General features: G+C 36.0%; 1 protein-coding gene across 22 annotated transcripts in view; it reads left to right on the forward strand.

Moving 5' to 3' along the window:
• The window catches only part of DLGAP2 (DLG associated protein 2), a 445,650-nt gene that overhangs the window by 399,696 nt on the left and 28,394 nt on the right, over nucleotides 1-17,560 (forward strand). For all 22 annotated transcript variants that reach the window (XM_038132407.1, XM_038132404.1, XM_038132410.1 and 19 more), the window contains one exon: nucleotides 10,883-11,232. In XM_038132407.1, the coding sequence (XP_037988335.1) occupies nucleotides 10,883-11,232 (350 nt within the window). The remainder of the gene's footprint in view (nucleotides 1-10,882; nucleotides 11,233-17,560) is intronic.

Consider the following 17,560-nt stretch of genomic DNA (forward strand, 5'->3'; position numbering starts at 1 on the left):
GATCTACCCTAGAAAGACAACTGATAAACCTGATACTCAAAAAATACTGGAAAGGATTTTTTTTCCAGAGCATCAGAGAAAATAAAGACACTAAAATTGGTGACATTCCTAGGGCATAACCTGGCAGAATTAGCCTTTGACCAGATAGGTTAGTTGAATTGTGTTGGGTTAACATCCCAGTCAAGTCAACTAAACATAGAAGCTTTTGTGCCATCTATTTGTCTAAGTTCCCATGACAACAAACTCTGATTAGTTCAAAGAAAATTGACTGGTACCATTTGAGACATCTCTACAGGACCTAGAAGAGAATTGCATCATTCTAGACAAGAAACTGTTGTTTAGGGAGGAAGGCTTTGGTACCTATGTTTTGGTGAGTTTAACTCAGACTGAATACAGAGTATGGATCCTATTGTGCACCAACACAGAATCAACAAACCTCAGCCTACACTGAGGTGTTTTATTGTCAATGAATAGCACTTTGATTAGTCCTGACAAAGTCGTACTTGCTGTAAAGCCAAGGTTCGGTCTCAGTATATAGTCCATTAAAATACACACACTGGAAACCACAAATACCAGAGCAATCCCAACAGCACACTACTACTCCTCAAGGGCAACTAGAGGACATCCAGGGTTCTGGAAGATAGCTTGAAGTGAGTAACCTATCACTTGGCTTTCTGAGAATGAGAACAGCATATCAAGGACACATCAACGAGTCATGAATTTTATATGCATTTCTTGACATCTCTGGACATTCCTATGTCCAGAAAAATACATGCATTTCCACTCTCTGTCTCCTTCTCCCAGTCTAAGAAATTATATGAATTTCAGTCATAAAAGTTCATCTCATGTGATACATATATCTAAAATGTAGGTTTTAAAGGCAATCACTTTAGTATCCAATTGTAGCCAATGGATATATATGTTCTTTATGACTTTTACCCATTATGAAAGAAGTGGTCCTCTGGACATCCCTGTTTCTCTCTGTTGTCTATTAAAGTAGTCTACAGTGATAGTATTGAATAGCTAGCTAACTTCCATTAATCTAAGGCAAGAGTTAAACTTAGTCAAATTGCATTATAGCATGAAAACTAAGGTTAAATTTGGGTGCCACTGAAAACAAGGATAACTGAGAGAACTTAAAAATCTGAGAGTTCAAAACACAGCAGCATCATTTTCTACACCTAAATACAGGGATGGGAGCCTGCAAGTAGCTTTCTTAGTTTTGACTGGTTTTGACACTGGTTTTGACACTCATACTTACTCCATCTGCTTCTTGGGTAAAATGGTTATTGGACTTGACAAAAAAGGGCACTCTGAGTTTGTGTCCAGACTTGTAATCTCTGTGGATTAAATTAATTGTTTAAAGGTACTAAATTGCTTTTGTTTAAAATATTTAGTAATCTCTTATGTTCCTTAATGTCAGATTATCATCATAATATAGTGACAAAATCATGCAACATTTTCTTAAGGGTAAGTAAGCAAATTGTTTTTCTCATCCTACTTGTCCTAAAATTCCATACTGTAAATTAAATAAAATTACAAGCGACACATAGTTACTGTAAGAAAGAGAAGAGAAAATAGAAAAAACAAAACCAATTATAAGCCTACATAATATATTCATGAGGGGTTTAGGAGGCTGATGGAAATTAATTCAACTGAGAGAGAAGGGTACGTGGGAGTTTGAGAAGAAATTTTACTGAAAAATATTTTCAATTTTTTTGTTTTATTTCAATGTGAAAAGAGTAGCACAAGAAGAGTATTTCTTGGTGTTTGGAACTTTTTTTTCTTTGTCTCTTACTGTGTTGGTGATGTGACAAATGCAATCTGTATTCCTGAAAAGCCACATATACATTTTGGAAATGAAATACAGTTAAAGGAACAATTTTCATTCCTGTAATTGAAAAATTGAGATGGTGTTTTTTTTAATGAAACTTCAGTATTTTAGAGGTACATAGGAACTGTTTAGAAGAGCAGTACAGCTGTCAGCACTTTGCCATGTCATCTACAGGATACTGGTTAGGCTATAATTTCTTGCTAATTAACTGATCTAAAATAAGAACCCTTTGTAACCAGTCCATCAGCAATCTATGAGGTTTCTGTTGCCCACATCTCTGTTAATTTTAGCAAAGGTCTACAGTTTCTGATCTTGATGTCTTGTTTGATTTGCATTTCTGTTTTGAGACTAACATTAATTAAACTGTCAAAACATATTTATCATTTGTGTAACATGGAGCTGCCTACAGACCTAAGTTTTCTCAATATGGAGGTAACATCTTGCACACTGAATTATTTGATTATAGTAATTCCTTTTATGCATTTCTTCTCCAGGGAGACTGTAGTGGCTCCAGCTTTTTCCAAATTTAGTGGTCACATTTCCTCTTAATTGTTAGTTTCCTGTACATAATCAGATAGAGGTACAGAACTAAAAGGATCTACTCTGAATATTGAGGCTAACCTATTGCACACACAGATTTATTTTCTTTTAAAAAAAAAAAAAAAACCAACTCTCATCCACTAATTTTGCCTTACCCCAGTAAATTTTAATTGAGGTTATGTGTCATACTCATGATTTCAGTAGTTTTTTAAAGTGCTGCACAGATTCTGTTTATCAGAGAGATGTCAAAGACAGATGCTGCTTAAAAAAATAGGGATTTTATATGTAATTTATTTGGCAGCAGTGTCTCAGTGATGAGGTATTTTGAAAAACTTTTTTTTTAAATTGTATATAAGCAGCCCAATTCTTGTCTGTGTTGATAATATATTAATATAATGGTCCAGATCCTGAGATGGTATGAATTGGACAGGTTCCACTGACTTCAGTACCAACATTTTCAACGGAATTAACAGCATGGTGTAATCTAGTGCCTCATACTGGTCATTTAATTTAAAAAATTACAGAAATACAGAAGGTTTGCTTTTCATTCCTTTCTGGAGTTATGGAGATACCTTGGCAAAGCTGGTACTGGCTGCTATGTAGTAGCTTCAGCAGAAGGGACCAAGGTGCAGGAAATTAAGTTTCAGTCATTGCTGCAGCCAAATTCCACTCAGATTTCCTTTACCATCCAGCTCAGGGGATGTGGAGCAGGGGAGATGAAGCTCCCACTTTTCCAATGAACACCGTAACAAAAGACAGGAGAGGTTATATCCCAGTGCAAACCAGTGTGTCACAGGAACAGAGCTTTTGGCTGGAGTTTTTCTTATCCCTTTAGGCATTTCACAGCACCATAGAATCATTAAGGCTGGATAAAACCTCCAAGGTCATCGAGTCCAACCTTTGACTGAACACCACCATGTCAACTAAATCAAGTGCCAGGCCCACTTGTTTCTTGAACACTGCCAATGATGGTAACTGTCAAAATTAGATGTTCTAATCTGAGCTGGTTGTCCTTGATTGTCTTTATGGTTGACAGAGAAAAGCATAGGATGATTCATTTCCTGGTAAAATAAGCATCTAAAATGGGCAAGAATTGCCCCCAGAATTGCTTATTTTTCTCACAGTAATTCTAAAAGTGATTGGACAACTAACTTAGACCTGGATGACTGGGTTTTTATCAGTGACTGATGTGAGGTGAGATGGATTCCCATGTATAGTTCCCAAAAACTGTCTTGAAGGTGTGATGTAATTCACTATTATTAAAAGACCCTACTTAAAATACTGGCTCAGGATAAATGCAACATTTTGCCCCCACAGACTATGCCAACACAAGACTACCAATTAACATCTGACTTTAGGGTGAACAAATATCCAGGTTTACTTAATCACAATATGTGTAAAATGATCCAACAGGAAAAAAGGTTGCAAAGTTATGGATGCATACTACCCAGACAATGATTTCATGTTTAAATATAGTGCAGCCCATCATATAAACTGTGTTGATAAAAATCATCTGGGTGTAAGCAGTCTTTCAAAAAAAATCTCATAAAAATATCACTGTGATTCTTTAACCTTTTATATATATATATATATATATATATATATATATAAATAATATACACACATATATATTATATATATATATATATATATATATATATATATATATATATACACACATACACCACATTGAGATATATATATCTCACTGTTTCTTACTGTTTAATCTCAAAGGGAAGAAACAGGGTCTTTTCACAGATACCCAAACTCAAGACTCTCTCTCTAATGAGAAACTCTCTGGTCTCTTTACTGGCTAGATTCCTCATGGAGGCCTGAATAAGAAAAGGGAAGAAGCAGAAAGATAGGTTAACAACTAAAGCATCTCTCTGATTATGTTAGAGAGAAATTTATTCAGAATTTAATTAAAGGAGTTAATTTAATTAAAACCAAAATTATCTCTTGAATTTGAATCACAGTATGACAGTAGTAAGTTTTAATGATTACTTTTGCAAGGTTTGGATATTCTTACAATTAAAAAAAAGCCACTCTCAGCAACCTTTAAAATGGAGAAACTCTTGAACATAGAAAGCCCTTAGAAATTGCAGGATCTTTCTCCATCAGAGGAGCAAGCAAAGCTGTGGACCTTTCCAGGAAGCAGCAAAGGAAAGGGCTGGAAAAACCTGGACTGTATGTGACATGTTTCCCTTGCCTGCCCTACACTCACATACAGACAGTATTTCAATTTAAGCACGAGTAGGTGTGTTAGAGCAGCACTCTGAAGAACTTGATTTACATTCAGCTGCCTGTCCAGGGTCAGGTAATGGAGCAAATCACTCTTTTCTTCTGTGCAGCCTGAGTACATACTGCTTCAGCACTGAAAGGAGAAAGCAGAGACTCCAATCATCAGGTTTTGAGGTAATCACTGAGGGCACACATTGAAACTGGCAAGCTTGGATCCAAACACACTGATTTACTGACTTACTTGGATCCAAACAGTCTGATTCAACCTTTTCCTCATCCTTCCAACAGATCAATTTTTTAAATTAAATACCTGAGGCACGAATACATGTTATATACCCGAACACATGTTAAAACAAAGCATTTTAAAATCTTTTTGCTATGACTGAACTTTAAAGGTATAACTGATTCAAGAAGGAAACTCCTTACTAACATTTCTGAATTTGACTAAGAAAAGCAGATTATTTTGTACAATTCAACTGGCCTGTTTGATACTACAGTCTCCTTTTAATGATGTTTGGAATCAGAGACTGGTGTAGATGGAAGACGAAAAGAGGCATATATAAAAAGATGTGTTGCAACACCTTCTCTTTTAAATGAGGACTTGTATTCTTATTTTTGACATCCATGCCTTGTCAGAAAAATCATCAAATAATTAATTCTTTTTGTGGGAAATAAACTCTTTTAGTGTCTGTGATTTTTTTTTTCCTCAAAAGTCCCCTTTGATTTCTTAATGTCCTTTTAATGATCATTATGCTGTGTTTTGAGAAGTAACTGTTAGGCATCCATATGTACATTTTTATTTTAGGAGTGACTCAGCATTTCTAATGACCATGATGGGGAACAGTGAAGAGATTTCAGGGCATTTTAGGGACAGTCATGTTAGCTGGAACTTCCAAAGCCTTTGGCTAAAACAGTGTACGCCAAAAGACTACTCCAAAAGCTGAGTACTCTTTTGATACGGGGTTAAATTTGATTGTCACCTTTCATTATGAGAAGGCCTCTTTTCCCCTTCTGAAATAATTTCAGGGTTGGTGTTGTCTTTCCCCGTGCAAAGCAGAAAATCTAGCTCCAGCCTGGGCATCTGCATTGTGTTTCTCCTGGTGCTGTGGCTCCTCAGAGGAGCCCTGTGTGCCCTCAGCAGCTTGCCCCTGGGACCTCTGCCTCCAGGGCAGCTCTCAGTTCCCTGCAGAGTAATTATCCTCCTTCTGAATAAACCTTCTTACAAAACCAAAAAAAATCCAGTTTACTTCTGCCACAACCATTTCCTTTAATTGATGGTGGTTTCATGTAAATTCATCGCTCAGCTAATTTTGTGATCTCAGCCTAAATAATGTTATTTTGACTAAGTGCTTAATGGTTATATTGATTTGTAAAAACCCTTCAGGTGATTCTGTCTTGCAAATGGACCAAAATGGTGATTTATTAAAAGGCTGTCTTTTGAAAGGTGTTTTGAATGTCACCCACAGCCACTGCTATTTCATCAAATAGATCACATTTCTCCTACTGCCTTGTGTCTGTAAAGGTCTATGGCTAACCTGAAGTTATATCTAAATTGACTTATTTCCGTAATTTTATTTCTAGTATTAACTTTGTTGACACTGGAATATGGCTGGAATAACTGACTTCTATGTCTGTATCAACAATAACTTTTAGCAAGTTTTGACAAATACAGTGTAGATTAAGAGAGATATTCTGCTTCCAGCTGTATCAGTTAAATTGTTGCTCATAAATTATCAGGAAATCTTTCTTGTATTTCTATTGTGTGTATCCAAACCACCAAATTGCCAGTTCTCCAGTGCTGGAATCATCTTCCTGGCTACTCAGTAGTATTGCCATAGTGCCTGATATTCTGGTTGTGACTGATCTGCCTGGCTGGCATCACAGAGCACATAAAAAATTAATGTGGTTTACAGAACAGGTCATTCATAGCCACCTCTGTGCCAAATCCAGCACTGGTAGGCAATCCTGTGCATGTGAGGGTCTGGCACTTAGGATATCAATCCTTAAAGGATATTAATCCTTAATTTGACATTTTACACTTTTTCCTGTGTGGGTGAGAAAGTAATGCATGTTATGCTGCATTGTTACTTTCTCATTTCTTCTGAACAAATTATACCTGGTTTGCATCATTGTTTAATCTGGCTCACTACAAAGCATCACAGAACCATTCTGTTTACTCTCCATTTCTCTAAATGCCCTTTCTTAAAGGAAAATCTAGTGGACCCAATGTCACATATTTATGTTGAAGTGGGGAAAGTACCTAAGCAGTTAATACTTTAATTCAAATAGGAGTCTGAAATACCCATATGGTTTAGAATTAGAACAGCTTGTCACCATTTTTTGTAATTTTTTCATTGATTATTATAAGCTAATAGAGGGAGACTAAATGTATGTTCAGAATTTAAAAAATATTTTCCCCACTTTATTAAATTAGGCAAAAAATAAATTCTGCTTTTCATATCAAGATAGCCTTTGAATACAAATGGAAATAAAATTTTCATTTCTTTTTCTAGTTTATTCATAAAAAGACATATTTATGTCTTGTGCCATCTACTTTATTTTTCTTTGCATTTCAGAGCAGCTATAGATTTTGCAAACTGATTAACAGCATTGCAGATGCTTATTGCTTCTACTTTGCTTGAGCCTCATTGCTCAGCAGCAGGACTGGTGAGAGAAATATCAGGGATATTCAGGATATGCACATTAAAACGACTAAAAAATTAAATAAATCAGAAAACAAGTCATAAATCTTTGGTCAGCACTAGAAACAACAGGAGATTATCCTGGAGTGATGTTTTACATGTCCAGACATGGAGCGGGTCTCTGGCATCTGCTCAAGTGCACAATTTAAATCTGTCTGAAGCCATCCTGCACCAGCTCTGCCCTCCTGGTGCTCTTCCACAGGGCTGCCTCATGCTGGGTCTCATCTCCTGCTGTTGTGCTGCCCCTGATGCTCAGCTTGTCTGCATTGAAGACAAGAATTCTCCATCCCGGTTTTCTCGTTCCCAGTTCAATTTTCACCACCAGTGTCCTGTGGAGCTATGGGGCACTGTCCTCAGTCAGTGCTGTGCACCCCAGGACTGCATTGCCCAGCACCAACCCTCTCTGTGGGGCCAGCAAAGTCCTCCACAGCTCTGGAGTTTGCAGAATTGTGACTAAAAATGGGAAAGACGTGAAGCAGTGCTGAGGAGGTTTTCTATGCTTGCTTTGGACTAATAACTACTAGGGCAAATAAAATGTTCACGGTAGAGAATGGTGCAAAGGTGACAGGAGTCCTTGTCCATCAGCATAAGCAGATGATGAATAAAAAGTTCTTCTTCAATTTCTTCCCATATATAATGTGCTCCATTTATGATTGCCAGGACCAAGAACTAGACACGATAGAAAAGTGCTATTGTTGATACCAGGACTATTCCCAGATGCCATTGTTAATGGAAACAATTTGCTAGTGACATAAAGTTTCCTGCTTCAGACCTTAATGCAATTCACATTTATTAGAGATCTAAACCCAAGCATGAACAGTAAACTGTGGATTACTGTGTTACTTTCTCCTCTAACAAGATCCTAATCTGTTATGTAGCTGTCTCTGAAGTCAGCAACACATGCCAAGTTATCCCATTTACTTCACTAGAACCACTTGAGTAATTAAAGCAAATAGAATTTGGTAGCAAGATTTGACTCTCAAATTCAGGTCTCTATCCTCTTACTTGATTTTGTTAGTCTCCAATTAGTCCCAGATTTCTGTCTCTGAAGCTGTTATTCCAGATACGAACTCATTAACAATGTAGAGATGGATTTTTTATTCCCTGCTCAATATTTGATCTCTGTGACTGTATAGGAATTAATTGAATTTCTTCCTGCCATATTTCACTGTAAACATGTAGCCAGTTTCCCACAGATTTCCAGTCTACTGGAAGTTTCTTCTACTTGTTGAACATCTGTGGGATTTTAAATTTCTGTTTAGTGTTCACGATCAAATACTTGCCAGAACATTGCAGTTACTCTAATACCTGGTGGCTTTAGATCATGTCACTCCACTGAAATAATCAGACTTTTTTAGAATAAAATATTCAATCCAAGGGGGACAAAAAAAAGGGGAGGGGGGAGAAAAAAGGCAAGAAATTGTTTTGGTATTGCCACAGGAAGAATTTTTCTTTTTCAAAAATGTAAATGAAGATTAAGTCAGCTAAGAAGGGTTGCAACAGCAGTTTAAAATTTATATTCATTAGACAGAGAAGTGATCTGCTGCCCAAGTAGTAGGGACATACCTGCTTGTGATGTTTCATTATCACATTAACCATATATTTTATTATTCACTGCTATTCTTTTACATGAAGACAGATGTAAAAACAGTAAAGTAGTTATCACAGTGATAACCTGTCTTATGTTACAGGTAAAATTGTCTTCTATGCTGGATATTGTTCACCCTATTTCACCCCATTTTCTCTATTTGTAATGTTTCCCAGCATATTGATTACTTGCATCTACATTTGCAGAGTGGGGGAGCAGCATTATGGCAAGTGTCTTAGTGGAAACATTTCTCAAACCCACTGCTCGAGTTCATTAGACACTGACTTAATTTCCAAGATTTACAGCTTCTCCCTTCTTCTGTGAACTTTCTGTACTCCCTAAAGCATCTGAAAAATACTGAGTTTTTTCTTTCTTCCTAATTGCTGGTTGCAAAACTGACAGGAGATAAGATTGGTGATTTGACAACAAAATGGCACTTCAAAAAAGCACAGTCTCAGATTCTGAAGATCATGTTTCATGTGTTTTCCACGTTTCCCTCTGTTAGAGCAATTTAGCTCAGAGCAAGGCTCTAAATATCCACCAGAATTAAGCTGCATCAATAGTAATTCAAAATGTTCTTTAAATGAAGGTTTTCTTTCCTAGATCAGCCTTTCTCTCTTTTATGTATGATAACTCTTGAATTTATGATTCTCAAGAGTCAACATTTGCGAGTCACTTTCTGTAGACTCACATAGGCTAGCCTGGTGATGCAGGTTCTGCAGTCCAAGGTGTTAGTTCCTAAGCAAATCTCTGCATTCCAGATAGCTGCAACATAACCTTATATAAAAAACACAGCTGGAGAGGCTGACTTCATTGCTCATCAGCCCATACTGGTGTAATGGGAAGAGGAACTCTTACAGAACCTTCTTTGGACTCAAGTAACCCCAATTCCAAGGTTACCTGAGTAACTGTTGCAATGTCAATCCATTAGTAACACCAGACAAAGGCAAGCTCACTCCTGTAACTATACAAGAAGTGAATTGGACTTGGTTTCTCCATACAGGAATAAAGATATGTCACAATGCATTTTTTTAATCAGTTGCTAATTTTATGAATTATGATTGTATGTCCTTTGGGGAAAATACTCTTCCACAGCAGAAATACTCTTATTAGTACCAAAAAAGTGAAAAAGTGTATAGTGGGCCTAGACAATTAGAATATTCAGCTCTATGATATTAATGATTAAATATTAATCTCTATGAAATTTTAAAAATTTTGTAAGGATGCAGTATTGGCACAGTTCTGCATCTGTATAATTTTCTTGGATGTTTTGTTGAGCCTTATACTGGAAGACAGAATCTATGTTAAACCAGCTTCAGAACTGCTCCACTCATCAAAGTCTTAATATCTTTGCATATATTACAATATTTTAAACATGCCTTGAATTTTCTTTTATTAACTGTATTGAGAAGTTTATTAAAATATATGCTTCTTGCAATATTAATAATATGCTTCTTGTAAGTAGCCAACCTTGCCTAATTCCAACTGGTGTACCTGGAAGGATTTTAAAAGGTTATAGTGTGGCATACCATAAAATAGTGTGGCATACCACAAAGCTCACAGTTCAGACAATAAGCACAGGAAAAAAAAAATCTTCCTTTATTCCTTTTATGTGCTTTAGCCCTTAATCTCAGAAGCCTCAGTGTGTACTTACACAGCACAAGTCTTAACACACATATCCTTGCTAACCCTCTTTCATCTTCACTGTAATTTGGGACTCCCATTTCCACCCCTTCCTTCTTCCTTGTTGAAATAAAATGTTTCTATGGATAGCCATCGGATTCTGAGCGACACTTTCAAATAATAGTGAGGTTGATGAAGAGTACTTTGTTACACCATCATAACTTTTAGACAGCAAAATCTTAAGGTGATTTCTATTGTCAAGTTTCCATCAGATTAATCTTGATTTCTCTCCTTTTTTTCTTTCTTTTTTTTTTCTTTCTGCTTATTTTTTTTTCCTTTTAATTCTTTCCATAGCTGTAACTTATACAAGTTACAAAAAAACACCACCACCAGTACCCCCTCGCACCACTTCCAAGCCACTGATCTCTGTCACAGCCCAGAGCAGCACAGAATCCACCCAGGATGCGTATCACGACAGCCGGACTCAGAGGATATCCCCATGGCCACAGGACGGGCGAGGGATGTACAACTCCACCGACAGCTTGGACAGCAACAAGGCCATGAACCTCGCCCTGGAGACAGCAGCTGCCCAGCGCCACGCAGCTGAGAGCCAGAGCACCTCCATACGGACCAGTGACAAGGCCATCCTCGTGACAAAAGCAGAGGAGTTCCTCAAGAGTCGCCGTTCCTCTATAGGGATCCAGGTAGTCTATCATAAACATCTGTCTTGCTCGTCTTCTTTCTGTAAATAGCATAGAGTGAGTCATTCAGCTTCACTTGCTCTAATAATCTAACAAACAACCCCTGGCTGCTTAGCGTTAATTGCAATTCACATCATGGCTGTGCAGAAAAGTCCTCAGCTAATACACTGTACCTGGGAGAAAATGAATGAATAAATCTCTAGGGAGGTTACCTGTCATTAACACTTGATATGAAAATTATACTGCAGAGCTACAGGTGAACAGCATGTTCATCTCCTTCTCTCCATGAATTAACAGTCCTTTTAATAGAATTTCACCAGCTTTAAAATGCTTTACTGTACTTTTTCCATTAGATTTCTCTTTTGACCTTGGAAAATTAGTAAAGCCACTCAATCTTTAAATATTCTACCTAAAAAGAGACCCTTGCCCTTTTAGTTGTGCTTGGAAGAAGGGACCAAAAAAGAGAAAGAAATGTTCTGCTGTAGATACAGCATAATTAGAGATGGCAAGTAATAAAAAAACATTAATAAACACAGTCTTTGAGCATTCTTCCGTTTGTCCATCAAAACCCACAATAGTTAATTCACTTGACAAAATGTATGTGAGGCTGTGGAAAGCTTAGTCATGTTCTGTTGTTTCAGGCAAATGAAATAAGACAATTCCAAATGCAAATTTTGATTGCTATTCCTTCTGCTAAATTGTAAGTACTAGACAGCTAGAAATGGTCATTTGTTCAAATCCTTAGGAAATAACAAGTAATAATAAAAATTGGAAAGTTGAACATGCAAAGAATGTGAAGTCCTTTGAGACAGGAGAGGAGGAAAATTTAGGCTTCTATTCTGATGAATATCCCCTTTTACATCACTGGGTTCACTTTTGTGCTTACTTTTGCTAGATTAGCTATAGAGAAACTGACATTTATTTGGACATAAGTATTGTGGAGACAGCAACATAGATCTTGAGAAGGCAATCATCCATGCAAAAAAGCTCAGTGAGTGACTGTATATTAGAAATATACAAGAATATAAAAGAAAATATGTGATTTTCTTTAAAAAGTAGTAATTGCATTTCCATTAATTTTATAATATAGTTATACAAAAGTGTTTGGGTTAAGCATGTCACAGCTGCGGATTGAACTTTACAGGTTAACATTTTAGCATGCTGTAATTTTGCTGTTCCATAATGCATTAGACTAATGGGAAAGAATCAGCTTTGCCAGAAAGCTGTTTGTCCATTTCTTTGGCATTAAAGTACTTGCTGCTGATTCTTCGGATGCAGAAAATTAGAATTCAATTGAAAAACCATGGCAAAATATTCAGATGTCTACTTTTCAAATGTTTTACAAAGTAATTAGTGTATCCTAAATTGTTCAGAAAAGGAGCTTGGGAGATAACACTGGGAGATAAAGGAGCGGCAAAAAAATCTTTGGTACCTTTTAGCTCCTCACCTGAAACTTACTATGCAGAAAGGAATAGTATCTAGTGCTGTCTTATCTCTCCTTTACAGCAACTGTGCACGGTGGTATTTATCAATGTTGGTGTCTTGATTTGGTCAGTCCTGATAGTCCAGCAATTAATTCTGGAACTTTGATTACATCGCTTGATCCTGTTTATAACTACAGGTGATGACCAGTACTTTTCACTGCGCCCTGACCCTTCTTTATGTGTGCTGTGTTTAATCATATGTGCTTATAATCCACAAAAATACCTGTTTCCTTGGGGGCAGCAGATCTTCCATAGCAACTTGCCATCTGACACTTGGACTGTAACAGCAGTCCTCAGATGCACACATGGAGAAAGGCAAATTTTGTTTGCAACAGCAGGTCTTAGAAGGGTGAGCTGTTTATTATCTTTCAAGAAATACAAACTGCTTGGCTGTACCATTTGACACTAGATAAAGTTGAATTTTCAACAGTATGCCGAGCACATTTTAGTTGCTTGGGGTTTTTTTTTCAGCATTAAGTTTCAAATATCACATTAGTGAGAAAAATACATTTCTGCAGTATTTTAAAATAGGAAATACATTTTGTTATATTGCTATTGCCAGGTTTGAACAGAAAAAAAACACAAGGTAGAATGTTCTTATTGCAAGCTACACAAATAGTAATTCATGTACTCAAAGTACAGTTGCAGTATTTAATTTTTTTTAGACTTCTGTGTCAAAGTAACTTGAAAAAGGATGTTTTTTATTTGCATATTTCCTTGATTGACTAAATGACTTGTTTTCTCATTAGCATGCCATGCCAGGGTAATGCATTGAATTTGCATTTATTTGCATTAGTTAATTTGCTATCAGGATGGTTAATTTGTGCGTTTTTTACTGTTCCACTGCTTTAACACATTGATGGGAGAATGTTTGCCAAGAGAGCTTCATACAGGAGCTGAGAGGAACAAAGGTACAGAGTGACCAGTGGTGCCACTGCAAGTGGAAATACAATGGACCAGCCTAGGGGTTTTTTGAGATATATAATTTGTATAGTGTACATGTAGTGAAGAGAAGTCCTTTTGAAAAGCCCTGGCATGCTAGGCATGTGCCAGTAGGGTGGTACTTACATGCACAGAGAGCCTGAGCTCGTAGAGAAGCACTGGAGTTACTATAGATCTGTAACATCTGTCTGCAGAGACACAGAACAGCACAGATACACTAATCCATCTCACGGTGTGTTAGTTCTATCCCAGATGGGATTTTGAACAAAAAAATAAAAGCTTTGGAAATGAAGCTTTTTCAGAAAATAGCTGGGGGCTTTGGTTTTTTTGTTTTGATTTGTTTTGGCTTTATTTAAGTTTTATTTTTTCCACTGACATATTCGAACCAAGACAAATATTGTCAGGCATGTCAATAGGCACTGGAAAAAAATACAGTCTCATAAATTCAAATGAATTTAAAAATGCTGATTTTGGGATTAAAAATTTATTCAGCAATTGAAAGAATATGTGGATATAAAAAGAACAAGACTCTTGTAATACTAGTAGCTCTAAACCTCATATCTGTCTCCTATCATGACAGCAAAAGACTAATCAAAGTATGTGAATTAAAATGGAGAGTAAAGATTGTCAAGAATAAAATAAACACTAAATCAGAACAAGGTTGTTGCTAAGATATTTTTCAGGATTTTCCTCGCTCTTTTGCACACCCTGGTATATATGCTAATGATTAACATTTCAAATCTGCTCTAGTTATAAACCATTTCATATTAAAAGCATTGGGAATGTGAAATATATATGAAAAAATATGTCAAGGAATTCCTCCTATTTATTTCAACTCTTCAAAACATGCAGTCCTTTGTTTCTTCTCTATTTAAAAGACATCAAGGCTTCTCAAAATGAACACAAACCCTGGAAACAAATGAGACGGAAGCAAATATTCTAAGTGCGAAGGCTGATTCATGGTCATATTTTTGGAGACAAGCCCTAATTGTAGCGTAGAGAATGGACTCAGTCATCTTCATTTATCATCAGAAGATCACGCTTCAAAATACTTAGTGGGCCTTTTATAATCTCCAAAATCTACATTGAACAAATCCTTCCTATAAATTAAAGGCTGTATCCAGGGAGATTAATGCAATAGCTTGCTTGCCTACTTTTTTTTTTAACAAAAGGAGATCTTCTGCATAATTTTTTTTATATATGTATATATATATATATATATATATATATATATATATATATATATATATATATATTTTATTCATGTCACATAGTAAAAATGCTGTTAATGATATTCTGCACTCTCAAACTAGAATTCCCCTTTAACACAGAGCATTTTGTGCCCATATGTTAAATGTACTTAGGCAGCTACATTTTCTTTGTACAGTTTAGGTTATACCGTCTCTGTTAGTGCTCTACTTCAGTGTATACACAGCAATCAAAAGAAATATTTGCATTGATTACACTGGTCTTTGGATCATAAATGATCCAAAGCTATTGAAGTAAGTACTGTTTATTCTCCTCCTAAAATGGCCCTTAGACTGTGCTTTTGTGAGGGAAGTGTATGAAGTCCATTGCCTGGTGAAGTCTGTGAATATTTTTTGGTTCAGAGCAATTTGCCACTTAGCATTAAATGCACCAAAAAAAGTTTTCAGTAATCCATACTGTGTACATTATTTTCTTGCTACAATCTCATACAAACTTGACATAAATCCCATTTCTAAAGTCTGGCTTGTATTTTTAGTAAAAAGTCCTTTCTTAAAAGATCAGAGGAAGTTTTCTAGCTGCTTCTTTTGATAATTAGCAGCTACTGTGCCAGTCCACATATTTGAGTAGTCCAGATGTTCAGCTGGGAAGTAGCAGAGTGGCAAAATGGAGCTCCATCGTGAGACACGAAAAATCTCACAAGCATTAAAGTATAGGTTCATTTTGCCATGTTTCTAAAAATTATTTTGAAATGGTGTATGTTTTTGGCTGGTTAAAATTTTCCATCAGTTAAGGAAAGCAATAGCTATTACTATTGTAGTTTTATTTGAAGTGTTTTTCCTACTTTGAAGTCACTGCATACAAATAAGGTCTCCCCATACCTAAGAGTGGTTATCTGAATTCACAATTACATGTACTTGATCTAGTGTCAAAAGTAGTGTTTTCTACTCTATTTTAGTCTTGTTATCACTGAGAAGTCTATGCAAGAGAGGAAAGGTGAATTATTTCCCTTCCTGTACATCATCAGAGAGATTGTTTATAAAACTCTAATTATAGAAAAAAATTGGTTACAGCAGTGAAAACCCATTGAGGGCAGTGAAGTCGCATGGGGAGAGATAATGTGGCCTGAAGGACTCTTACTGCTAATGTTTATGAGAGTGAAGTGAAAGCCAACAGGTTAAAATCTGTTTTCTTATGCATTGAATATATTAACTTCAAGTCTACATTTGAGACAGTATGCATAGAAGCTTAGACTGGAATTTTTAGGATGCTGCAATGTTATTGCAGTTGCAGTGCTCATGTTTAAGAGCAGAGTAAAGCTTTAAAACAGAAATAAATATTGTTTTCAGAGTAGTTAAAATATTATCTAAAAAGTATAGTAAATACTTTAAAAGAATATTTTAGTTTATGCATTTTTTGCTAGAATGAGCCTGTAGACATACTAAGATTGATTATTACAAGCGAGTTACTTTCAATAGTGATTTGCATTTATTCAAATAATTTTGTGTTCATATAATTTACTTTAGATCCTTTACTACTAAAGCAGTGTTAGTATCTGATACTTAGTTTTCAAATTTAGAGCTGTATCAGCCAGCAGTGACTGATCTCTGAGGTTTGATAATATTGTCTGCTCCTTGTATCGACAGCAAGGAATGTGGAGGGGATAGTTAGGTCTTTGTGAAAGGTAAGACATGGAATCATAGAATCATGGAATACCCTGAGTTGGAAGGGACTCACAAGGATCATTGATAAGATAGGAATAATCTCAAGGTGCTCCATTACATTTGCCTCTAAAATTATAAGCCTAGTGGACATAAGCACATATGACATTTTTCATGGCATAAAATGCCAATTTTAAGAAACTTTTAGCTCTTTTTTTTTTTTGCAATGATAGAGGAAGCGTATTTACTATATTAGATCTACTCCTTTCTTCTGCTTTTGATATGACTGCCTGTTTCTTCTTTCCTCTTTTGTGTAAGATTCCATCATAAACATACAGAGAGAAATTCTTCACATTGTTTTGCTTTACTGAGACTGTAGGCCAATTTGAAAATATTAAGGCTTTTAGAACCCATGTAAATATTAAAACAATAATGAGTAAAGGACTATAATAACAGATTTAGTAAAAGCTATTTGAGTTTCAAGAGTCACACAATCAAACCAAATGTATTACTTTTTATCCTCTGCTCATTTGAGTTTAGCCTGGCAATCAGATTAAAGAGTTTCCTGCTGTTTTCTAGCAGGAGCCTTTATAGTATCTGTCATGCAGCAATGCAATTTATTTGTTCATTTTTTTTCTTTATGATTGCAAATTACTGTCTTATTTTTCACTTTTGCTTGTCTTGGTATTTGCCTCCATTTTACATTTTGTTGGTTGTTACAATATTTGCAATGTTAGATTTTGCCAGTGCGTGCACACACGCACACAGGCACACACACACACACAGTTGGTATTCTCCTGTGGTTACAAGGCATAGTGAGAAAATGAAAGCATTAAAATATCAAGGTCATTTATTTAGTGTCAGTCTTGGCAAGCTGGAGGGAAGGAGAATTTGGCAAGAGTTTATATCTAGAGATAAGTAATATAATTTTTATTTTGACACCTGGATCATCATTTTTCTGATAATTTTTTTGGATTAAAATTTTAGAGCATATTACTTCATTTGTGCCTGTGAATTCTAAGTATCAATTGCATATTG

The sequence above is a fragment of the Motacilla alba genome, chromosome 3 (assembly GCF_015832195.1).
Source record: "Motacilla alba alba isolate MOTALB_02 chromosome 3, Motacilla_alba_V1.0_pri, whole genome shotgun sequence".
NCBI classification, from domain to species: domain Eukaryota; kingdom Metazoa; phylum Chordata; class Aves; order Passeriformes; family Motacillidae; genus Motacilla; species Motacilla alba.